The following is a 25,888-nucleotide window of genomic DNA, read 5'->3' as shown; positions in this document are numbered from 1 at the left end:
TCAAGTCCAAAACCGAGGATTTGGAACCATTAAGCACATTTCAGAGCTCAGATATGTATTTTGAGTCTTGTGTATGTCTGGACTCTACCAACTGACTTAGAAGAGTTCTGAGGTCACTTAACAAGTGGCAAGGTTCATAGCCAAGGGACTAGACGAGAGGATTTTCTGGATGCCCGGGGAGACTGTCACAGCTGGTCATTGGTGCTTAAGTCTATGTCAAAAACAGAAGAGACTCTTCTTTGAAGAATAACTTTTTGTCAGTAGTATCCAATGAACCCTGTAGGCAGAGCTGAGTAAAGAAAAACACATCCAAAAGCAATAGATTTCCAGTTAGGAGTGGCATTTCCTTGCATATTGATTTACCATTAGGTGATACATAACGTCTTCTCATTATTATACTGTACTTAACTCATGTTTATTTTGGGGGGAAATCATTTAAGGGAGAATACAGTATTTGTAAAGAAAAAAATAACATATCCATTATATGACTGTCTAAACAAGCATAGCTCTGAGATCTAAAAATGTTTAGATCTAAAATGTTTACATGTAGAGAAAATTTAAGTGTCAGTGTTACTTGCATAATGGACTTCTGTGTTTTAAGAGTTGACATGTTAGTGATGAACTATCTGGTCATGAAACCAGGCATCCCTGTTTATAGAAATTTGAAGATCCTTTGATTATTTTTTTTAAACAACTTTTATTTATTTTTTAAAGATTTTATTTATTTATTCATGAGAGACAGAGAGAGAGAGAGAGAGAGGCAGAGGGAGAAGCAGGCTCCCCACCGAGCAGGGAGCCTGATGCGGGACTCGATCCCAGGACTCTGGGATCATGACCTGAGCTGAAGGCAGACGCTTAACCATCTGAGCCACCCAGGCGCCCAGATCCTTTGATTATTAAGATACAGTGAGCTTATTCAGTACACTGGTCAATTTGGTCATATTATTTTTTTAAAGATTTTATTATTTAGGGAGTGGGAGGGAGGGGCAGAGGAGAGGAAGAGAGAGAATCTCAAGCAGACTCCCCACTGAGCACAGAACCCGATGTGGGGCTTGATCTCATGACTCCCAAGTTCATGACCTGAGCCGAAATCAAGAGTTGGACGCTTAACTGACTGAGCCCCTTGGATGCCTGCTTTGGTCATATTATTTAAAATTGAAAATAATGGTTAGGAGCAGGCATATGGTGATGAAATCCCTGGTTTAGGAACGCTTCATAGTATATAAGCTTTGGTGTCAGACATTCCAAAGCCTAGATGTTCCATTTACTAAATTTACTACAGACGAGTTGCCTAGAACAGCTTTTCTCTTTGGGGGATGATTACACTTACTGTGTAGGGTATTTGAAAGGACTAATGGTAATATATGCAAAAAACCTGGCACATAATGGGGACTTCTGGTAACATGTCTATTCTTATTATTAAAGATAATAGCATTTGATCTTCAGGTTTGTCAAAACTTTGGGTGTATTCTGACCAAGAATTATTTTGTCCCCCTTCTTCCAGTATTATAAACAAGCTTATGCGTGAAAAGGAATATGTAGAAATAAATTTTTACATTGTATTAATTTATTCCCCAAGCTGTTATCTAAGATAGCCTGATACTCTGATTCTTATTTTAACCAAAGGGAATTTAAGCACATAAAACTAATTTCTCAAAAGCACAAATCATATTGTTAGAATTTCTAGTTTACTGCCCAGTCTTGCTATTTTTTTCTCATGAATTTGGTGGCAAAACTGGTAAGGACTCTATGAAGCTAACCAACCCCAAGCACTGACTTAATCTAGAACTAGTTATTTTTTTAAGTTATCTCATTTTATTTTTTTTCTCCAAATTTTTATTTTGGATTTTCTGGATGCCCGGGGAGACTGTCACAGCTGGTCATTGGTGCTTAAGTCTATGTCAAAAACAGAAGAGACTCTTCTTTGAAGAATAACTTTGTCAGTAGTATCCAATGAACCCTGTAGGCAGAGCTGAGTAAAGAAAAACACATCCAAAAGCAATAGATTTCCAGTTAGGAGTGGCATTTTTATTTAAATTCTAGTCAACATTCAGTGTTACAGTAGTTTCAGGTGTAGAATTTAGTGATCCATCAGTTACATACAAAACCCAGTGCTCGTTACAAGTGCTCTCCTTAATCTCCATCACCTGTTTACCACCCCACCCCGCCTCCCCTCCAGCAACCCTGTTTGTTCTCTGTAGTTAAGTCTGTTTCCTAATTTGCCTATTTCCCCCTTTATGTTCATCTGTTTTGTTTCTTAAATTCTACGTATGAGTGAAATCATATGGTATTTGTCTTTCTCTGACTGACTGACTTGCTTAGCATAATACTCTGTAGCTCCATCCACATCATTGCAAATGGCAAAATTTCATTCTTTTTATGGCTGAGTAATATTCCATCACATATACCATACCTTCTTTATCCATTCATCAGTCGATGGACATTTGGGCTCTCTCCATAGTTTGGCTCTTGTTGATAATGCTGCTTCAATGTTTATCACTGAGGTACATGTATCCCTTCAAATGAGTATTTTTGTATTCTTTGGGTAAATACCTCATAGTGCAATTGCTGGATCATAGGGTAGTTAGATTTTTAACTCTTTGAGGAACTTCCATACTGGTTTCTTTTGTGATCAATTTAGAAACTTAAGTATTTCCCAACTTTTTAGTTGTGTATTAAGAGGGAAACAAAAGCAAAGTTCAGAATGTCTGATTTACCTGCACTTCCAAAGTGGATAGGCATTTTATTTATTTATTTATTTATTTATTTATTTATTTATTTATTTATTGAGAAACTGGTAAAATAGCATAACAGAATGAATACCAAGTTGCCAGCCTCAAACTGTTCAGGTGTCCAGAATCCATTCTCTTTCAAATGGATGTTTTTAAAACTACTAACTCAGCAGGTGAATGCTGTTGGTCTTGGCAGATGAATCAGTCTCTGAAAAGCTCTAGTTTCACTGTGCATCACTAAGTACAACAGAGATGGCCAGCCAGCATGAAATGTGCCACACTTGTAGTTAGAAGAATATAGAAGGACAGTGCCTCACACGACACATGGAAAACTCTGCGGTTGGAAAAAGTAAAACTCTTCTGATAATCAGAAGACATTTATTACAAAGTGGAATGATTGTTCTGCCCTCCGAAGTTGATTGGCTAATATGAAGTCAGTGTTTCGGGAATTAAATTTCCTACTTAATTTCTCCTCACCTGTTTTCCATGTGGAACAGCAGATCCCCTCACATGTGACTTTGAGTCTGGTTTCTGCGGCTGGGAGCCGTTTCTCACAGAAGATTCACAGTGGGAAGTCATGAAAGGATTGGCCAGTGGAGAGACCCACCTTCCTGATGCCGATCACACAGCAAACTCAAGTCGTGGTAGGACATTTTCCTCTTAAAAAAATTGGTTGCCTTTCGTGTTGCAGAATGATGGTGCTGTGTATTTTCATTTCTAGCTATAGACTACATACATGGAACTCCGGTTTGTCTTGCTTGAAATTCTCCTGATCAACATAATAATTTGTAGTTAATTGAGTTTCTTGAGAAGAATATTGTTTTAATAACCAACATTTTTGATGTCTTATTTTTTACAGGGTTGGGTTGAAGGCATGGTGAGGGTGGGAAGTCTGATAATTTTCTCTAGTTGCCAGAACTCATGTACAATAAGCTTGCTTTCTTTATAGAGCAATCCAATTTTTGCAAAACAGAAAAAAAAATAGTTTAGTCTTTCTGGAAACAGAGAATAGAGGTGTAGCGCTATCTATAAAATAAATCGACAAATGCTTGAATGCATATTAATCACTCTTAAGGCTTCTTTGTAACAAACAATCTTCTTTCTCATGTATTTTTAACCACGATTACAATTTTTACATATCCTCTTAAAGCAGTCAAATGACACATAGCGTTTCAATAAGGGTTTGTGAATCTCCAAGGAAAACAGAAGGGTTTTCTATTTTTTCTTGTTTGTGTAGATGTCATTGCCTAGGTACATGAGTATCATATTAACTTTATAAAAACACAACTGTACTGTCGACCCCCTCTTGGACATTATTTATTCTCTTTTGAGATTTCCAAAGAGGGATGCCAGAACTAATGGTGTTGACCGTATTTTGAATTATAGCCACTGGAAACTGGAGTTGGTGGGGGAGCATGTTAGGGGATGGGGAGGGAGACTCTGACCATCCATCCGTTGTCTTAAACTATAAACCCAGCTTATTTGACAGTGGAGTAAGGTCCTAATTTTTTCTTTTTGTGCCAGTGAACCTTATTTTTTCTTTAAGATTCTGTGGTGGATTAAAGTTTGAAACAGAAAGGACTAATGATTGGAGCTATAAGTTAATAACCCATTTTCTTCAAGCTCATATAATGTTTCTTTTTCTTTTCTAAAACCAATTACTGAGTACATATCCTATACTAGACCTGGGGCACACAGGAGGAAACCATGCTCCCTGCCGTTGGGGGTGGTCTGAAGTCTAGTGACTGAAGCAAGTAGGTGAGGATTTGCAATAAGATATAATAAATGTTTTATGCAAGATGGAGGGTGACCCAGGTGGAATCAAGAGGCCTTCCTGAAGGAGGTGACTCCTGAACTGAGCACTGAAGGGAAATGAAAAGTTGCCAGAAAGGCTGAAGTAAGAAGAGATGTCAAGGGAGGTGTTCTAACTGAGGGACTATCCTGGAAGAGGGTGGGAGAGATGTAGGTAGTTCCAGTCGAGTGATGTGTGTGTTTAGACAGCATAGAAAAGATGAAGCAGCCAACTAAAGAGGGGGATTGTGGAGAGTTTAGGAATTTGAAATCTGTCTGGAGGACCATGGTGACCATTCAGTCTATGAAAGCACGTGACCCATTAGTTTTGTTCTAAAAGGCTGAGATGCAACACTTTTCTGTAACACTGAATGGCCTGTTGATTACCTTTTAAAGGAAGCTCCAGGGTGGTTCAGAGGCTGGGACTTGGCCTGGCTGGGGGTGGAGGGTAGAAGGCTGAAGTTAGGAAGCTTTAAGAGCTATCCGGGAAGGGTGAGACACACTGAGGCCTAGGGTCATCTTTATTGCGGGCTCGCCTGTTGGCGTGTTCAGTCTGGCTCTGCGCCTGGGTCTCTGGGGGAGATGGGCTTGCTGTTTCAGGAGGTGTGGAGCTCTGCCTTGGGCTAAATGGTGCTTGCAGTGTGACTCTTTTCTACTCGTAAGCTCCTCACATGGTGCATGGGGTGGCCTTAGGTGACCTCTCATACAGCAGGGTGGCAGAGACCCCTCGTTGCCCAGGGGTAAGTCAGGATGTTGTTGACACTGCACAAATTAGCTAAGTGCCTTTGTGCCTCATTTTCTTTTCTTCAGCTAGAAAATAGGGAAAATCAAAATATCTTTCAAGTACAATTATTACGAGGTTTAAATGAAGTAACACCTGTTATATAGTAAAAGCCCACTAAATGTGAATAGCTGTCTGGTGTCCGTTCGTTCTAGTAAGAAAACTAGGAATACCGCAGGGCTGTGACAATAAGAAAACATAAGTAATCTTTAGACATCGTGTAATTACCACTTAATTATGATTTATGCCAAAAAGAGATTCTAAAAGATCTCCTTTGTTAATTATTGAAGGACCCATTTTTCTTTTTCTGGGATCTAAACAATGCTCACAGATAACAACTGATAGAACTGTGGGTAGCTGTTCTAATTGAAAGTGAAAGCGGCAAAGAAGTTACAGGTGTTCTCTCAGGAAAGGGCAAATCAAGGAGTCCTTCGGCCATTAAGTCTGTTCTTCTTTACCTGTGATTGTCATTCTGACTAAGATGATCACTAGTGGTCTTACATCCCAAATGAGGAGGAGAAAAAGTCAGTACCAGAAAGAGCAAGGAGAAGTGAAATGGAAGTTTCTGGGGGAAGGCAGCAGGCTCAGTCTCCCGGTTCCCACGTCTAAGACCATGCACTTGTATACAGCCTATTATATTCCTAGACCTATGTGTTGGTGGGTTACAGCGCTTTAAGGAACTGTTTAATCTCCAGTATTTTTCCTCATATATGCACACTCCCATATGTAATTTTACATGAAGGATGAATCGCTTGACATTATGTAGCTTTTCTTTTTAGGGTAAAACCTTGATTTTCCTACCTCCCTTCTTTGGTTGGTTTTTATTTTCCAGTTTCTAGTTGTTACCCTATTAAACATCCAAGCAGGCAACTCATGTTTATCTGTTTTTATCTACGCTCATGTATACATATATGTACATAATTGATATGTATACATTCAAGGTTGTAAGTATCCTGGCGATTGTTTATTTTGTCAAAAAATGGGATCCTGTTGTAACTACTGTATCTTATTTCCTTTACTAAAGATAGCTCATGGCAATTCCTCCAAGTCATCAATTATAGTTGTTTTGAATTTTATTTTTTCTGTTAAATATATATATTTATACATATATATGCGTATATACCCATGCATACATATGTATATATATACATATATGCATTTATACGTACATATATACACATACATACATATTTATTAGTGGTGTGGCCACTCGGAAGGGTTTATTATGGGAGGGCCATTACAGTTATGATGGTGCAGTCTGCCTCTGCCGGTATCAGGGACCCTGCCGTCCACGGCCACCCAGCCAGGTTTCTGAGGGGGTTGCCCATCTGTTAAAGTATAATTTAAATGCAGTAAAATTCAACCTTTTTGGTGTATAGTTCACTGAGTTTGAACAAACATATATAATTGTGTAACCATCAGAAAACTCAGGATATAAAAGAATTCCATTCTCCTCCAAATCTATACTGCTTTGTAGTCAATACCCATCTCATTTCCAGCCACCGGCATCCATTGATCTGATTTCTATCCCTATAGTTTTTCCTTTTCCACAGTGTCCTATAAATTGGATCCTACAGTATGTAGCCTTTGGAATCTTTCAGTTAGCTGAATGGATTTGCGATTCAGCATGTTGTTGATTGCCGTGCTTTTTTTTTTTATTGCTGAGTAGTATTCCATTGCATGGATAAAGCAGTTTGTTTATCCATTGATCAGTTGAAGGGTATTTGGGCTTTTTCTAAATGTTGGTGATTACAAATATTCTATAAAATTTGCATACAGGTTTTTGTTTGGACATAAGTTTTCGTTTGACTTGAGTACTCTGCCCAGTCCCTCTGTACAATTAATTTTTTCATTCTGGTGATGAGTGCAAGAGTACTATTTCTGGCCCACTGTGACCTCCGGTCAGAAAGTGGCCCCTTTCGGAAGTTTAGGGTGCAGCCTCAGGTAGTTTCCTTATGTCCGTGTACTGGTCAGTACTCAGGTGGAGATTTGCAGGAGGGGGAGACTGCACATCTCTGGAGCTCTACCTTTGCAGCTCCGTCCTCTTGGAATGAACTCGAGGCACTTGAGTCTCCTTTTGGCTCCCACCTTCCTACAAGGCAGCCAGAAACTGTTTAGGCAGTAAGCTGGGGAAATTGTATGGCTTAGCTCATTTGTTTTCCCTCTCTTAGAGATCATTATCCCGTGATCTTATATCCTCATTGTTGTACATAAACCATTGTTTAAGGCATTGTGTGTGTGTGTGTGTGTGTGTGTGTGTGTGTGTGTGTGTGTGTGTGTGTGTGTGTTTGCTAGTTCAGGAAGACTAAATCTTGTCCCTCATCTCAACCTTGCCTAGAAGTAGCAGAAGCTTAATTTTTTTGTTAGTTTGCTTCATTTCTTTGGTCTGGATATGCCAAAATATATCTAGCTATCCTCCTATTGAGTGACAGTATGACAGTGCTGCAAAATCCATTCTTCTACACATTTTCTTATACAGGACGCTTTCAATTCTATGCAATAAATAACTGTGAGTGAGACTACTATATTTTTACAGAAAGATGTATTTTCCCCCAAAATCTTAATACTTAAAATTCCATTGGCAAAATAGGATTGCTTTTTTCCATTTGTCTGTCAGCAATATGCATTTTATTCGCTTAAATTCTTCTAATTTGTGGGTATAAAATGATTGCTTATTTGTAACCTTTATTTGTATTTTATTGAAAAATGATCTTTTCAAATGTTTCTAATTTCTCAGTCAACTTAGATCATCTTTATTTTCTCTATATAATATTCTGAAGCTTTTAATATATAGATTTAAAAAATATTTTGCTAATTTTTTTAGGTTTTTGATATGTTTGCAGCTATTATAAGTTATATTTTTAAAAACTTTTGGTTGTTGCTGGTATATAGAAAGGCAATTATATTTTTAAATGTTGACCTTGTATCCAATGACCTTGTTAATTTTATTCATTATAGCTAAGAGTATATACATGTATGTGTGTGTGTGTATATATATTTTTTATTTTCCCGGTTCACAATTATTTTCTCTGCAAACAATGACAATTTTATTTCCTTGTTTCTAAATCTTTCGTCTTCTGTTTTTTTCATTGCACTGGCTAGTAACTCTGGAAAAATGTTGAATATAACTGGTGGTAGCTGCTATACTTCTCTTGTTCTTATTACAGAAGAAAATTGTCAATAATTCAACCTTAGGTACTATATTTGCTGAAAGATTGTTTTGCTTTATTAGATAAAGATGTTCCCTTCTATTCATAATGTGGTTTTTGTGTGTGTGTGCGTGCGCACACACACACACACACACACACATATATGAGTCTATGTTAAAATTTGTCAGATTTTTTTTTTAGTATCATGATAATCATATTTTTTGTTTGTTCATAAGGTGAATTTTTCAAATATTAAACCACCTTCTCATTCATGAACCAAATCTCATTTGGTTGGTTTTGTTTATTTAATGCATGATTTTTTATTCTGGGTGGTAATATTGATTTATGATATTTGTATCTATATTCATTATAAGGTCTGGTCTCTAATGTTTTCACATCATGTAAGGATTCCCTCCTAAACCATTGCATTAAAAGCAGGTGCATGCTTCATAAAAGGTGAGGTTGAGGCTGGCATGGACAATTTAACGCATGGAGGCTAACCCCCACTTTTCTTTAATTCTTATACTGTGTTAGTCATGTTGCCCCTCTGGGGGGTGTGGGTGTACAAGAGTTTTGCAATATGAACAATTTGGATTATCAGGAACCATCTCCTTGATATACTATGATTCCATAGTTCTCTTAACTAACTACATTCTGCACAGCAGACTTATGAGAAGGTAAATCCAGAGACATTTTTCTAGAAGTCCTTGGGTCTAGGCTCAGAGTTCAGATTCTCTTTACCCTGCACTTATAAATATTAGTCTGTATTGTTCATTTTCTAACTCTTAAAGTTCTCTTAGGATTTTATTTAGCTTTCAAATGTTCACTAAATATTTTTATAATATCTTTCCATCTAAAAATATATCTTTCTATTTAATCAGAGGGTTAAAGTTAAAAAATAACTTAATACCATTTCTTTGTTTCCATTTACCTTACCAAATTCTCTTATTAATACTTGTCATTATTTAAAAATAGAAGCCTTGGGGTTTTCTACTTTTATGATTGTATTATTGGCAAAACATGAGAACTCTATCTCTATTTTCTATTGTATTTACTGAGTTTATTATTTTCTTGACTTTTACATTCACTAGGCCTATAAGATAATGTTAGTCTAAGGTAATTAATATTATCTGCGATTAATAATGATAGAAATCTCTAGTTTCTCATTTTAATTAAAATAGCTTTGTTGTTTGCCGTTTAGGATATTTATTTATTTGGGGGTTGATCATTAGTCTGCATTTAATTGCTTACTTTTAATATTTTCTTAAGATTTTTTTTTATTGGCAATGGCTATTTTTTCCACAGTCTTCTCAATATTTGTTGATCTGAGTCTGACTCTACCTTGTAATTTGTTAATCTGATTGACTGTTGATAGAGCAGCTAAATTAAACTCAGCTTCCATTCATGGAACGCTCAGATTGATCAGGACATATAATTTTTTTGATAAGGATTTCAAATGTAATTGATAACTTTTCAATTAGAATTTTTATGATCATGAGTGACATTGCAGTTTATTTTTTATTTTCCTATTTCTGTAACTTTTAGATTAGAAATATCTGACAATGTAAGATGAGTCAAGGAGTCCTCCATATTCCTCTAAGACTTAAAGTCCCTTGAATAATGTTACAAGTATTCCTTAAAAACTAAATAAAACTCAGCCGTGAATTGAGTTTTATTTATTTCCAGATTTTTTTAAAATCACTTTTCCAGTCAATTTTGTGGTATACCCAATTTATTCAAACCTTTTGCTTCTTTTAGAATTTGGAGTTTTAGTTTATATGTCCCATCCTTTATGACTGCTTGTTTGAGATTGTATATATTGTTTTTAAATGACCAGGGGACTAGGATCTTTGAATATTTGTTAATTTGTAGAGTTCTGATTAGTTTTTTAAAAGTATTCAATTGAATTTTAGTTGAACCTAAGGATTTTTAAGCTGGAATAATTTTTTTCAAAATCCTCTTTTCCTATGCTATTCTTTCATAGGTGAAACACTTTAATGAGCTTATATAGTTTCTATCATTCTTGGTTTGAAATTAGGGAATAATAGCTTTTATTCTTCCCTGTTGGTTTTGGGAAGACTATATAACCCCTATATGGATAGGGGTGCCTGGCTGGCTCCAGTCAGTGGAGCATGTGACTCTTTGTCTCAGGGTTATGAGTTCAAGCCCCACATTGGGTGTGGAGCCTACTTAAAAAAAAAAAAAGTCCATATAAACTGGTTCTGTTTTTCTCATTCAGAGATGATACTGCTGATTTGCAACCTTGGTTGTTTGGTTAAACACGTGGTGGTAGCTATAAAATAATACATTTTAATTCTGAAATCCTTTCCTTTCCATGTAGTCAGCCTTGACCTGTATCTAGGAAAATCACCTTTTGAATATGGTATTTTTCAGTCAAAATTGTCCGCTTTCCTAGTTGCCCATCACTTCATGATTATCAAAGGGCGGGATCAGACCTTGACATTGTTCTGCGTCGCCTTCCTTGTAAATTTTCAGTATTCAATGAAGCTACCCCTGACAGCAGTTCAGAATGTGTGATCTTTTGAGCTGCAAAAGAGATGTTATCCCCCTGTACGTTTGCCATGAGCGCATCCACTGTAGTTAAAATCTAAAAGCAGTTATTTTGTTAACGCTCAGATTAGATCTTTAATTAAGCTTTCATCCCCACTAGCACAGACAACAATGTCAAACATGTAAGCCCCGGGAGAAACCCAACTCATTACACAGCCTCGCATCCTTCAGTACTTTGGGAAGAAACTTAAAAATAATGCTCTCAGGAGAATTTCATAAGGGCGTGTTGACTATCTAATTGTAAGCTTAGAAGCTTCATTTAATTTGATTTCAGACTCTATTTATGACACCAGTTAAGCCAATAAACATGTTTGTTTAGGGGATTTAGACAAAGAGCTTGTTTTTATCAATTGGATTTTATTTTTTTAAAGATTTTATCTATTTATTTGACAGAGAGACAAAGGGAGAGAGGGAACACAAGCAGGGGGAGTGGGAGAGGGAGAAGCAGGCTTCCTGCTCAGAGCTCCATCCCAGGATCCTGAGATCATGACCCGAGCCGAAGGCAGACACTTAACGACTGAGCCACCCAGGCACCCCTGGATTTTATTTTAGATATTTAATGTCATCCATATGAAAAACTTGGTCATCTACAGGGCTAAATGGTAAATAAGTAAAACGTGTAATTTTCTTGATGTGATTGACAGTTGATTGTGTGCAAGGATAAGATGTTAGAGCAAAGAACTACTAAATAAATGTACAACAGTAGAATTTGTATCCGTGTGACTTTTACTTTTTTTTTTTGTAGGATCATTCATTTATTTCGGATCCCATCAGTCTCAGGGAGTGGCCAAGCTTGGAAGTCCTATTCTTACAAAAGCACTCACTGCCTCTACCCCATGTCAGGTAATCAGTTATTGGAACTTCCATTGGCCATTCTGTGGTTGTAAACGGTTAGGCGTGGGTTACCTGTGCCAGTAAATGCCTGCTATGTTTTACTGCCATTTTCATGATGAACTGAGAGATTTATATGAGCTATTTCAACATGAAATGTCATGTTCTTCCAAAAGACCATTTGCGACATATAACTTAAACGGTTCTTTTTTGGGGCCTTTTAAAGAATATTTCTGTCATTTTATATTCTTTCCACATAGTCCTTCGAGTAATCCAAAGCTGTGGATACATGTTGCCAACACTGCTGATTATTTTGACCAACGGTGTTGAGTAAAATAAAATAAGCGAAACAAGTGCTTAATGAAAGGAAGATGAAAGGGTGAATAAAGAGAAATAGGTACAGAAAAAAATACATTTTCTGAAATTTTATTTTTTCAATTAGTCTTTGTGGTGCCGAGTAAACATAGAGCAAGTAATACATGCTCAGTCCATTTCAACAACACCATAAAGAAAGCAGAGAACAACTTCAGAGTCAGACAGACCTGGTTCAAATCTCAGTTCTGCCACAGATTATATATACTCTCTTTGAGACTCCGTGTCTACACTGGAAGTGTAATATTAGAATGCCTTTATCGCATGGTTGTCAAGATTAAAATATCATTAAGCAAAGTATCTGACAAAGTATCTGGCACATAATAGGTGTTCACTAAGCAGAATTCCTTTATTTTTCATAGAACTAACACTACATTTAGATGTTTCTGTTCAGCTTGCCGTGTTTTCTGTCTTTTTGAGCATTCCAGCAAGCCTCCAAGCCCTCAGGATTTCAGTTTATTTATTTTTTTTGGTTATCAGAAAACCATGCAGATCGATACTGCTGCACACTAAATTCATCATCTGTAAATGTGGGGGTACAGCAGTTTATTCAGGCATTCCTGCTGACAAGTCACACATTGTTCAGAGGAATAAATCTAATTGTATGTTCAGCTTGATATAAATCTGAATGGGAGTGCTCAGATCTCTTAATGGATTGTCTTCTCTCTCTCTCTTTTTTCTTCCTCATTCTTTCCTGCGCATTTCTCTGGGGATTATATTTAAAATGACTGCCTGGACTTCACCTCCACTTTGCCCAGATGCACTCTACACTTGCTCACCTTTGTTTTATTTCAATTAAATCCTATGTGATAGATATAGATTTTTTTTGAAAACTCCTGAGGCATTTACTCACTCTGTAAAAGTACTTTACAAGCTTACTTAGCCTTAATTCAAGGTCATATACTGAAGAGAGGTGATCACCGTTGTTACTTACATAGGCATTGGATACAAAACAATAAAATGTATTATTCTACCTGTTTTGCAGAAATTTGAAAGCAAACATTAAGAGCTTATTAGAAATTTCTGAGATTCAATGATTTTTTTCTTTTTAAAGATTATCCACATTTTCCATTGTTGTATGCTGGTAGCCATTAATTTGTGGTGATTTGGTTTATGTTTCAACATATGATTGTTTCCACTTGGGAGCAAAAATGCTCTCTTGTTGCTTAAACTTGGAGTTTAGCTGTGGTGGTGCCTCAGTGAAAGCCATGGGCATCTTTAGACAACTTGCTGATTTATTTCTCAGAACCAGCACTCAACCTCCCAAGGCCTCAAATGCTGAGTTAGTGGTTTGCTGTGATTTTTAGAAAAGTTAGAGTGTTTCAGGGAGCCATTCCAGACTGCCAGAAGAGGTTTTTTTTCTCCCCTTTGTCTGTATCTGCTTGAATGTTAGTACTTTTGAGTTAGAGGGATGGATATTTGGGTTACTTCTATAATACTTTTTGGTCTAGGAAGTAGAATTAGACAGCTAGAGAAGGTTATCTATAGTCTGAGATACACATAGTTTATGTTCTTTCCCAAAGGAGTATTCTAAGAATATAGTATTACTTTTTTATAAGTCTGTGGTAATATGTGATACTTTCTTTCATAAAAGTTACGGAATAAGCAAACAAACCAAATTCTTATCTTATTGAGTAATCAGAAAATCCAGCCGATCTTCCTAAGTGGAACATACTGATAATAGTTATATTCGTGGAATAGCAGATGTTAGTCATTATAAAATGGTGAAGTTAGGCGGGGAAATAACTGAAGTTGTGTGCTTTGATATGATTAAGTCTTCATTTTATGAAATTACATTTTTCCTTACATAATCATGTGAAGCTAATATAGTTCAGAACATTTTTTTGAAAGGAGTTTAAAACCATGAATCTTTCTTTTGAGTCTACTTTTCTAACAAGAGGCTAGTAGAGTCATTTTGCATGAATTATCTTGTGCTTTATGCATAGCCAGCACATGGCATCAACACGCACAAATTTTCCTACACCCACTCCTTGCCTAAGATATGGACTTTAATTTAAAGACTTCAAAAGTCCCTTCAGTCACTGTTGGAAACTTGGCATTTTTCCGTGGAATAGCCAGGAGATAGGACAAACAGAACACATGGGAGCCAGAAACTACTATTTCTTATGTTGAAATGCTGTTACTGTTTTGAATTAACTAGGAAATATCAAATATGAAGGAGATTTATGGTAGGTATTAATACTTTCTGAATTCTCATATTTGAGTTACTATACAAAATTACTTTTAGGGCTTCACAATTAATTAAAGACAGGAAGATTGATTAATACAAACCTTCTGCTTTCAAAGCTGGTTTGCGTATTTGTCTACTTTAAAAACAATTCCCCAACTTGTTTTGCACTTGTTTTAATATTCTTTAATTTTAAAAAATCATAAAATTTTTTAAAAAGGTGAATGAGGTTATCAGGGAAAAGGTAGATGAAGCAAGAGATGGGTTGGTTCCACACATAAAGCTTATTAGAACCAGGCTACACATTTGAACTAAGTTTTCCAGCAACCAGTAGAAACAGATGAATCATCGTTTGATTTAGATTCAAGGCAGTAAAAATAGCAAAACAAAGCAAAAATAGTTCTTTGGAGAGTTCTCTCCTGAGTGCATATAGTGGTAACAGTGTAAACATTCTTTCTCTGATTCTGTACACACATATTACTTACCTGCTCTGTGCTGATCACAGCCCGTGATGCTGGGAATACAACAGAGGCCACCTAAGTACATGCTTGCCCTAATGAAATGTCGATTTTAGGGATTCTGACAGCAATTCAGTGTTAAGTGCTCCAAGAGGGTGAGTACAGGATAACAATAATAATCCACTTACAACCATTCTCTCGACGAGTTTTGAAAGGCCATGTCTTATAACGTTTCCCAAGTGAACTCATGTCAATGAGAAATTTAGTAAAAAAAAAAAAAAAAAAATTATGGAGTGGGGCTTGCAATCATGTAATCATACTTCATTCCCTGATTGTTTTGTTTAATCCAAGCCTAAATGTTACAGTATGGGATGGATTCTAGAGGCATCGACAGAGTATGGGGGAAAAGGTGAGCAGGTACCCTTTCCACCTGTGCATGAGCAAAACACATGGAGGCTAATCATTTAAATGAAAATATTATATTTTACTGAAGAGCCTAAACTTCTAATTAAGCTTATTCAGATGAAGAATACTCAGGCAAAACATAATTATGACTAGGAGTTAGAAAAATCACTATGGTAATGTTGAGGGAGGGTGTGTGTGTGCGTGTGTGTGTGCGTGTGTGTGATGAATGATCCCCCTCTCAACATGGACTTAGTCCCAGCTGAATTTTGAGGAGCTACATATATCATCTTTTCTCTCTCTTCTCTTTTTCTTTTCTTTTTTCTTTTCCCTTCCTTTCTTTCCTTTTTTTTTCTGTTTTTATTTTTCTAGATATTGAAGATAAAACAGGTGTCGCACATACTAGACAGGATCCGATGTGAGGCAGAGAAGGCAGAAGTAGCTGAGCATTTGGAATACGGCTGAGAAAGAGCTTGAAGATCTGAGATAGGGGAGCAGTTGAAAAAAAAAAAAGACTGTAGGAAAGTTGAGGGAAGAAGCAGAACTTTGAAGAGTAGAGTTGCAGCTGAACACAGACCAAAATCAAATCTCGTAGATAATGCCCTGGTAGGTCTTTCACAGAGTTAAGTATCAGCCTAATTACTCCTTGGTAGAGCTGACCACGCACTCACCTGGTCAGTGTCACAGGGCGCTGTAGGAACAGAAGGGCAAGCGGTGTGACCATGGCTATCGTGCTTTCCAGCTCATTTGCCTGTACGCATAACTCTTAGTATATCACCTGAAAAGCTGTCCTGTCCTTTTGTAGTAAAAATGAATGATTGGATATTTTATTTTTTTTAAAGATTTTATTATTTGAGAGAGAGAGGGAGAGCACAGAGGGAGAGTGAGAAGGAGAGGGAGAAGCAGGCTTCCTGCTGAGCAGGGAGCCCTACGTGGGGCTCGATCCCAGGACCCCGGGATCGTGACCTGAGCCGAAGGCAGACGCATAACGACTGAGTCACCCAGGTGCCCTGATTGGATATTTTTAAAAATACATAAATAATGCACAGTTAGAGAATACAGTTTAAGCCAATGGAATAGTCTATGCTTCATTTTTTTCTCTCCAAATTGCAATTAATCCTTTAATCGTTTTGATTACAGTAATTCAGTGTCTATATAAAACGTGCCTTAGGGACACCTGGGTGGCTCAGTCGTTAAGCATCTGCCTTCGGCTCAGGTCATGATCCCAGGGTCTGGGGATTGAGCCCCGCATGGGGCTCGCTGCTCAGCGGGAAGCCTGCTTCTCCCTCTCCCACTCGCCCTGCTTGTGTTCCCTCTCTCACTGTGTCTCTCTCTGTCAAATAAGTAAATAAAAATCTTTAAAAAAAAAAAAAGTGCCTTAGTGAAAAACCAAGAGAAATAAAACCAAGGCTTTAATATTAACATTTATCTGACTACATTTTAATGAATCAGTCATGAATCACGAAAATAATTTCCTTTTGAAATAAGTAGTAAATACATTTTAAATGGTTGGTATAATTTTAACATACCTGTTTTGTAGTTCTGTTTAATAGAATTTTCTGTGATAATGGAAGTTTTTCTCTGCTATGTCCAATATGGTAGCCACTAACTGCATATAGCTATTGGGCACTCAACATGTAATGAGTATAACTGAGGAACTGGGTTTTTCATTTGGTTTCACTTTAATTAATTTACATGTAAATAGCCACACAATTATCAGACCTTTGCCACTATACACATTAGAGTTAATTGTTCTGTTTTCTTTTCATTCTCCCCCATAAAACTCTGGAGTCCCTAAAGACACCTAATACTTTGTATCTTTTCTGACACTGAGCAGCTTCCTTCACGCTCTCTGGGAAAGTTTACAGGTGTTTACTGATGTGCTCATGCTAATAGTCCCGCTCATCCCTCCCTTCTTAAAAAAAAAAAATATATATATATATATATATATTAACTGAAAACCTACTAAACACAAACTGCTTTAATAGATTCCGCGAGGAATTCACGACACACCTTGTGATTTTGGGTTCATGGCTTCGTGTTCCACTGGCGTGTATCAGATTGAGACCTGCAGAGGTTGCACACTTGACAAGTGCCTATCTGAAATCACAGCTGTATTAATGACTTGGTTCAATGACTTCACCCTACTAGTATTAATTTTGAAAACAACTATGGAAGATTTCTTCATCTATAATAAGCTAAAGAGTTCTGCTTAATGGTCTGTGATGGCAACTCTGTTAAAGTAGTAAATTAAATATAAGTCTTAAGCTCTTATCCTATTAAATATGGATCCCATTGGTATTTACTCTTATTACACTATTAAAATACATTAGCACTGGTGATGTACTGAATGACAGCTTGACAGCTTGGTATGCTGACGGGGCATGTGTATCTCTTGTACTAAGTTTAAAGCCCTGGTTTGCATATTTACAAGCTTGGAATGTGCTGAAACTCTAGCACGGATCTAAAATTTAATTGTAGTTGAGGAACCTAAATCCTTCCTTCCCATAGGATATGATCAAACACTTTCATCTGACTTTTCATTTCTCAGTTACCTGTCTTGCTTATCTGAGTTTAGGGGAGCATGGTAGTAAAGTCTAAAATGAAGCGGACAGAATTTTTTGATGAAGTGGTGACAGTTAAGTAGACACATTAAAAAAGGTGTACCACACTGGAACAGAGAATGTTTGCTCTTTTTTAAGCTAGACAACTTTTTTAAAAGCACATCTAAAAAATTATTCGACTTCAGGGGCACCTGGGTGGCTCAGCCTGTTAAGCGTCTGACTCTTGATTCTGGCTCAGGTCACGATCTCAGGGTGATGAAATCGAGACTTGTGCTGGGCTCCATGCTCAGTGGGGAGTCTACCTGAGATCCTCTCCCTTTCCCTCTGCACCTCCCCCTGCTCGCACTTTCTCTCTCTCTAAAAGAAATCTTAAATTTTTTTTTCAACTTCAATTTCCACTGAAATTGGTACCAACCATAAAATAAATGGGGAGACTATATATACACTAATATCTGTCCATGTAACAAAATAAAACCAAAGTGGTGAAGGAAAAAAGCCCGCAAGAATTTAAAATTCACTGCAACTGAAAAGGAGTTACTTTGAATCCAAAGAGAAGGATTTTACTTCTGAGAGGCCTCATCTGTGAATGCCGTGTTTTCTTAGAGAGCCCTAAGGCTGCACTTTTTAAAGAAATCGTGAGAAGAAAAAAAATTGCTGTGTGTCTGAACTTGTTTTTTGGAGATTTTGTTGACATATTTTATAGAGTGAATCATCTAGCCATTGAGGGAATTAATCCCTGCCTCACACAGTTACCTGTTACTTAGTAAATACTCATTAAATGTTGCTTGAATAAATGAGAGTCCTGAATTTCATGTAGTAGGTATTGCTGTCACCACCTAAAATAATTCTTTACTTTTTTTTTACTGCCTAGTTAAGTGCTCAAACCCTTAGATTGTCATCGCTGATAATGACTAGGAGGTGAAATGATCATCCCCCCCAAAAGGATGTTTTCTTACTTAAATTATGAACCAACAGTATTACATGAGCTCCCAAGTTCTTTGATAGTGTCCCCATGAGAAGGAATTAATGAAAAGTACTCGTTACAGTTTTCTTTTACCTGAGAAAATACTTTTTCAGGAAAACATTTTTTTTTTTTTTGGTTTGGTGTTTGAGACATCAATGAGAATGTGTAAGTAAAATCTGATTTTGTACACTAAGAATATATACCTCTATCGAAACTTCTGTGGAAGCAGAGTGGTACCGCCCATGCTGGTGTAGACAAATAGGTGTCCTCAAACTTGTCTTGGTGGTGGGCTAACGTCCTATTTCTTTAGACCTCTTGATGGCATGTGTTAAAAATACCAGTTAGTAGAGCTGCCTTGAACCTTTTCTTAAGGGGAGAATGCCAAGGCAGGCAAAATACACACTTAGGATTTTCTGGGCTCATGTATTTGGAGGAAAGGAGAATTGAGATTATATTTAACAGCAGAATGATTTGTGATATTTTTAATTATAGAAAAGTTGTTGGAGACCAGTAAATGGAATATTCACATCATTCAAAAACATTTCCAACAGGTGAAATTTTGGTATCATTTGTCCCGGCATTCACATCTCTCCGTTTTTACAAGAACATCACTGGATGGGGATTTGCAAAAGCAAGGTGATCTAATTGGAATCTCCAAATCTCAGTGGAAACAAGCAAAAATCAATCTCTCTGTGAGGGCTGGAGAATCTACTCTACCTTTTCAGGTAAGCAAGCACACAAGAAATTAATACAACTTAGCAGAAGATGCTAATTTAATACTACTTTTTTTTTTCCTCAGAGAACAATGTAACACATGAAAAACACATATATCCCATAGACTTATCAGCTGTTGAAAAAGGAAGCACATTCACAATCAGAGATGAGTACAGATGTTAAATTGCTCAAGACTGTTGAGTGGATGCTTAGCAAAACTGGAGATAAGAATTGAATAGGAGGAGGAGAAAACAGTTGAATAGGATGGCAGAGAGAAAAGTATTTTAATAGGAAAATATTTATTTTTTACGTAAGGATGGCAGATTATATGAGGTGGTGAAAAAACCTGGCTTGCACTATGCTCACATTTTAATTCTGATGCCTTCTTTTCTGCCCATTAATATTGAGATTTTTTTTTTCAATCTTTTATGTCATTTTCTTGGCTCATAATAAAAGAAGGCAACTGTAGGTAATCAAATTGGTGCCCGAATTTTCACCCTCCTGGATATGGCTTTCTTCTGGATGACATTTGAAAAGAGTGATTTTGTAAACTAGATTGGATGATAGAATATAGCAGAAAACACACAGCCTTTGGAGTTAGGTGGTCTGAGTTCTGATCTCTGCTCAGCTCATGGGTTGCTAAGGGACTCCAAATTACATCTTTGAGCTTCACGTTTCCCTATCTGTAAAAACCACAGAGATGGTAAAAGCAATACTTCGGGGGAGTCTGAGTATTAAAGATAAAGCTAAAATGGTGGCCCCGAACATGGGCTCTGGAGTCTGGGGTTCAAGCCAGGTGTATAATCATGGGGAAGTTGCTTAATCCCTCTGCACTTGTTTCTTCTGTTAAATAGGAGGTGAGAGTCATTGTTCGGGTGTTAGGGGCCCCCTAATAACTAACGTACCTCCTTGGTCCTCCTCTCTGAGCCAGTTAAGATAAATATAGAAGTCAAACAGCAAAATATTTTAGAGAAGATGCTTTTAGAATCTGCCGCCATATGTTTAAATAACACTTCACCTCAGAATAAACAGATTCACCCAGAGAACAATGAACTGTGCCAGAGAAATCCAGGACTCACACATTGGGGGAAACCCATGACTCAGCCAGAGCTAACATCAGAGCGTATGCGTCCAAGAGTGGGAGTTGAAGGAGAGACAGCATAAGTTTAGCACATCCAGCTTATTCTTCTAACATCACTAATCGGTTAAATCCTCCTGTCCACGGGAGAGAGTAAGAGGTCGGTAATAGCAGTGTTACCTCAAGTTCCTGCCCATGGAAGTAGAAGGAATGGGGAATAAATATGGACTCCTTTCAGTATCCTCTTCTTTCTAGAACTGTTGTGAGGATTGAATGATTTATATATGTAAAGCACATAGAAGATATTCTGGCATAAAGTAAACACACAAAGTTAGCTCTTATTACTGCCATGATTATCCATTGGACATTGTCTGGGAATAGTAGACACTCAGTGAATATTAGTATTCTTTATTTTGAAAAGGCGTTTCCTCTTGACCAGAACTCTAGGCTCAGTGATTAGAAGCTCCTTCATTCTGTGAAGGTCTCTAAACTCCCTGATTCTCAAGGATCACATTTATGACTACACTCCCATACCTAATGGACAAAAATACTGTGAATCTAGTAACTCTTAATAGGAAAGAAGTAAAGGCCAGTCATGGAATCACGTAAGTGCCAATCTCCATTACACATGACAGGACAAACAAAATCAGAACAGTTCTGATGCCTTGCTTCATTTATTTATATTCTGTATAACATTATTTTCATTAGGTTTGCTTTTAGTTAGAATGAAACTTAAAGATCTTCGAGAGTCCATTGTTAATTCACATTATTGGAAATTAAACATAATATCCTTCTCCACACAAAAACCTGCATGTGAATAATGATTCATGATTTCCTTATTATTGCCCAAACTTAGAAGCATCCCAAGATGTTCTTCAGTAGGTGAATGGGTAAATAACCTGTGGTACATCCAGACAATGGAATATCATCTGGTGCTAAAAAGAAATGAGCTATCACGTCATGAAAAGACATGGGGGAACCTCAGGTGGATATTACTGAGTGGAAGCAGCCAACCTGAAAAGGCTACTTCCTCTCTGAGTCCAACTGTCTGGCATTCCGGAAAAGGCAAAACTAGGGAGATAATAAAAAGATGAGTGGTTGCCAAGGGTTGGGGGGTGCAGGGAGAGAGGAGGGATGAATAGATAGAGCAGAGAGGATTTTTAGGGCAGTGAAAATACTCTGTATAATAATATGATGATGGATAAATGTTATACATTGGTCCAAGCCCACAGAATGTACAACATCAAGAAGGGACCAAAATGTAGACAGTGGACTTTGGGTGATTATGAGGTTCATCATTTGTAATACATGTCTCACTCCGGTGGGAGATTTTTTGTTTGTTTTTAGTTTTTCCAAGAGAGTGGGGGGTGGAGGGAGAGAGAATCCTAAGCAGCTTTCACACCCAGCGAGCAGCCTGATGCGAGGTTTGATCTCATGACCCTGAGTTCATGACCTAAGCCGAAATCAAGAGTGAAATGCTCAACCAGCTGAGCCACCCAGACACCCTGGGAGATGTTGATAATGGGGAAGCTGTGTGTGAGTTGGGACAGAAGGTATGGAAGAAAACTACACCTTCTCCTCAGTTTTGCAGTGAATGTAAAATTGCTCTAAAAGTCTTAATGAAAAACAAAACTAAACCACAATGTATTCTTTTAGAACCAGTTATTTGAGAAATGTTTTGAGTTGAAACACAGGCCGTTCCTTTCTGGACCTGCAGGCACTCTTTAACCTATCACCATTATTGAAGAGATTCGGTGCAGTGTCCTTTTCGTTCCCCTTTAGCATTTCTTGCTTTGGGGCTCTGGTCTGTGTTTTACTTTGCTTTGCAGTGCGAAGTGAGCTTGCTTTTTATTATCTGGGGCATATTAACTGGTTTGTAGGGTGACCAGTGGTTTGATAGGATTTTATAATTGGGCAGCAGTGGATTTGTGATGTTTTTCTAAAGAAGCCCTGCTCTGCTGGGTCTTCGTTCCTGTCTGTGGTGTCTCAGCGCCATGTGTTGGCTTTCCTGTCTCCCCCATTGGGGCTCCTAATCCACCCCAATTAGCTTCAGCTTAATTGTGATAGCCTTTGAGGGGAGTGGATGGTTCTGGGTTCTTGCTACGTCTTATTTTGCCCCTGAGAAGTTTTTAGTCTCTGCCTCTGTCCCCCCTTAATACTTGGCTGTGGTATATTTGTTTTAGAAACTGCAGGTAAGTAAAAAAGAATAAGAATTCCCTCAGATTTTGTCATCAAGAAGCCCATTATAGGTCCACAATCCCTAACCAACAATTTGGAAAATTAAAATTTGGAAAACCATAAGCTTTTGAAAAACCAATTTGGAGACAAAACTTAACCTCACCTGAACCTGTGTGAGGTCTTTAGGCAGTTCATTTGGTGAGATGCTTGATTAGATAGTGCTGCCCCCAGTCTCCCTGAGGGTATCATGTAATATACACAGTGTTAGATGAACATTCTCAACTCTGAACTAGTCAAATTTCAAGACCCAGCTGGCCCCAAAGACTTCGGGTAAGGAATTGCAGGCCTGTGTTCACATTCTGGTGTGAATCAATCCCGAATTTATGCAGACACACATATACACAATACATAAATACACTCAGTCACATATAGATATATACGCACGGTAGTATTTAATACATTATTACTACATATACGGTAAATATTTCAAACAAGTAGAAAATACAGAGGCAAATATCTTTGTACTCACACCTCAGAATGAACTGTTAGCATTCTGTTTGCTTATAACCTTGAGACCTGTTTGCATATGAACATATAGCTTTTGTCCTCTTTGCACCCATTTCCATTCCTTTTCTTGTCCTCTGCTGGAAAAAAAATGCAGATCTTACGCTGGTTTTAACTTGATTTCTGTAAATGCATATTTAGAAACATGCAGATGTGAATGAGGATTCTAGCTAGCTGCAATTCTACTTCATTCTTTTAGGGACAACAATTGCAAAAGATACTCTACCTATAAATAGTCAATCTAGCTTTTTAAAATATTCAAATATTTAAAGTTTACATTCTTGGGAATGGGCTTCTTTGGCACTTTAGAAGACTGAATCATTTAAGGGTGACCTTAGTCATCACCTGACTATCCTTCAATGTGACTAAATTCTGAACATATTTATACAGCGTAGTCCAATCCAAACGCTGGAAAGGAGAAAAGCGTCAACCCATATGACCTCTATGTCTTCTTCTAGCCATGAACTTCTTTTGCAGTGTTGTCCTTTTGATGTCTCTTGTAGACATCACAACAGAGTACAAATCACTTGAGTTTCTTAGGAAATAAACACCCTTAGGTAGGTAAGGCTTTTATTCTTCCTGGTAGAAAAGGATAAGGCTTACTCTTTATTCCATAAGAACAGCAAATTAGCACCATTTCAATAGTCTCTCCATTTCCTGTATGGTTTTTTATTGGAAGAATATAAGTCAAATAGTCAATAGTATTCTTTTCAGTCCAATGGCCCGCCCATTGGATATGTTGAGTTTTTACAGAAATGTACTCACTTCATTTACAATTTCTTTTCCCCCTCACTGCTGTTCTTAGTTTTAATATCTAAAGGTGGTTCTTTTTCTGAGTACTGTCCATTGATTTCCAGCTGATCTACTTTTTTCAGGTTTTCTATTAATACATAATTGTGTCATGTTTTAGGCTTCATTTTAAAATGACCCTTTTGTGAAATTTTCCACAATGATTGATAACATGTTCATTCTTTATCAAAGATATAAATCAATAACAATTTCCTGACATTTGAAGATTCAGTGAAGGGTAAGATTTATAATACAATAGTAAAAGCTGGTCTAGTCTCTATAAACTTACAATGTCCTCAGCCTTCTTAATTTAGGACTGCATTGAATATTGTTACACCAGACAGCTCTGGTCTGCAGCATCTGCTAAAGACTAGTTATCTTTTTATTTTATTCTAGCAATGCAGTATAGCCTAATCGTTGATGGCTCAGGTTACATATTTTTCTTATTAAAATATATAATCTTCAACCAATTACTTCACCTCTGAAGCTTCTGTTTCTTTTGCTTTCACATGAGGATGAAAATAGCACCATCTTCACAGGGTTAAAACAACTGAATGTGATTGGCATGCAGTAAGCTTTAAATAATGTTTGCGATTGTTCTTATTATTGATAACATCATTCAAAAATTACTATATTCCATTTTTTCCTATTATATTCCTACTTTCTCCATTCTTAGATTCCTATTTTTTTGTTCTTGTTATTCCTTTAAAAAAAAAAAAAAACAAGATATCAAAGAGCCAAAATCTAAATATGCTAGTTGAGTATTTCTCTGGAAAGGCTTACTTTGGTTTTTCAGATATAAAAAGTAATCACTTGATTATAAGCTACATTTGTAAGTTGTTTGGCTCCTGAAAGCAAAAACAAGAAATGATTTTGCTCTTTCAGGGAGTAATATCATATCACCGAATAAAACAAATATCAGCAAGATCCTGAAAAATAGTTTAAGAAGGGAGAGACCTCTGCATAGAACTTGGAATTTAAATTCTCAAATTTCCTTGAGAATCTTAAAAAATGAGGTTTTCACTTCTCCTTCATTTGTGGTTGAAATGCCCATGGTTGAAACATTTCTTCTGCATGAATTCTTTCTCACTTACTGATTATTAATGGGTTCTGTATTTCCCAAAGGAAAACTGCCTTTGTTCACAAATCAAAAGATTGGCTTAGTTGAAACAAGCAATAAAAAACAGAATAGCCAAGATGATTTTGGACTCATCAGATGGTATTATTTACAGACATAAGATACATTTTTAAAAGAAGTGACTTTTTTTTAAATTTGGAAGATTTTAATTCATGGTAGAATTATAATTTTTCATTTTAGAGTTCTGAATTTAATTATATAGAAATAAGCAAGCAGAGGTGTAGATGACCTGGTATCATTTTTATTTGGCTTTGGAAGTAGTTTTATATTAACATTTTAATATGAGTATCTGAAAGTCTTGTGGTTCCCTTCAGACAAAATGATATAACCATATTTTACAGACCTAGTTTCACAATTCTATTTCAACTCCTGCCAGGGTCCCACCTCATCCATGTACATCTTTAGAGACACAGAGAAGTGCCCCAAGCATTCTTTTTTCCCCACTTTTTTAAAAAGTTGTGCAGGGCTTCAAATATGGCATCTATAAAGGCTTGTCTAATGCGTCTGAAGAATTAAGCATCTGTATTTTAATTGACTTCAGTCTACAATAATTTCTAGTAATGAATAAAAGGAAAAATCTTTTAAAATTAAAGCTGTCCAAAATAAATTACAATAACTTAATGG

General features: G+C 36.9%; 1 protein-coding gene across 1 annotated transcript in view; it reads left to right on the top strand.

Annotated features, from left to right (window-relative positions):
- The window catches only part of MALRD1 (MAM and LDL receptor class A domain containing 1), a gene marked incomplete at its 5' end in the record, with an annotated part of 847,841 nt that overhangs the window by 123,899 nt on the left and 698,054 nt on the right, over positions 1 to 25,888 (top strand). Inside the window, 3 exons of the mRNA XM_035729081.1 lie at positions 3,230 to 3,376; positions 11,770 to 11,867; positions 19,355 to 19,528. Of these exons, the coding sequence (XP_035584974.1) occupies positions 3,230 to 3,376; positions 11,770 to 11,867; positions 19,355 to 19,528 (419 nt within the window). The remainder of the gene's footprint in view (positions 1 to 3,229; positions 3,377 to 11,769; positions 11,868 to 19,354; positions 19,529 to 25,888) is intronic.

Source organism: Zalophus californianus, chromosome 9, assembly GCF_009762305.2.
Source record: "Zalophus californianus isolate mZalCal1 chromosome 9, mZalCal1.pri.v2, whole genome shotgun sequence".
Classification (NCBI taxonomy): Eukaryota; Metazoa; Chordata; class Mammalia; order Carnivora; family Otariidae; genus Zalophus; species Zalophus californianus.
Note: the sequence above shows the minus strand (reverse complement) of the source record. Positions and strands in the feature narration are given on the sequence as shown.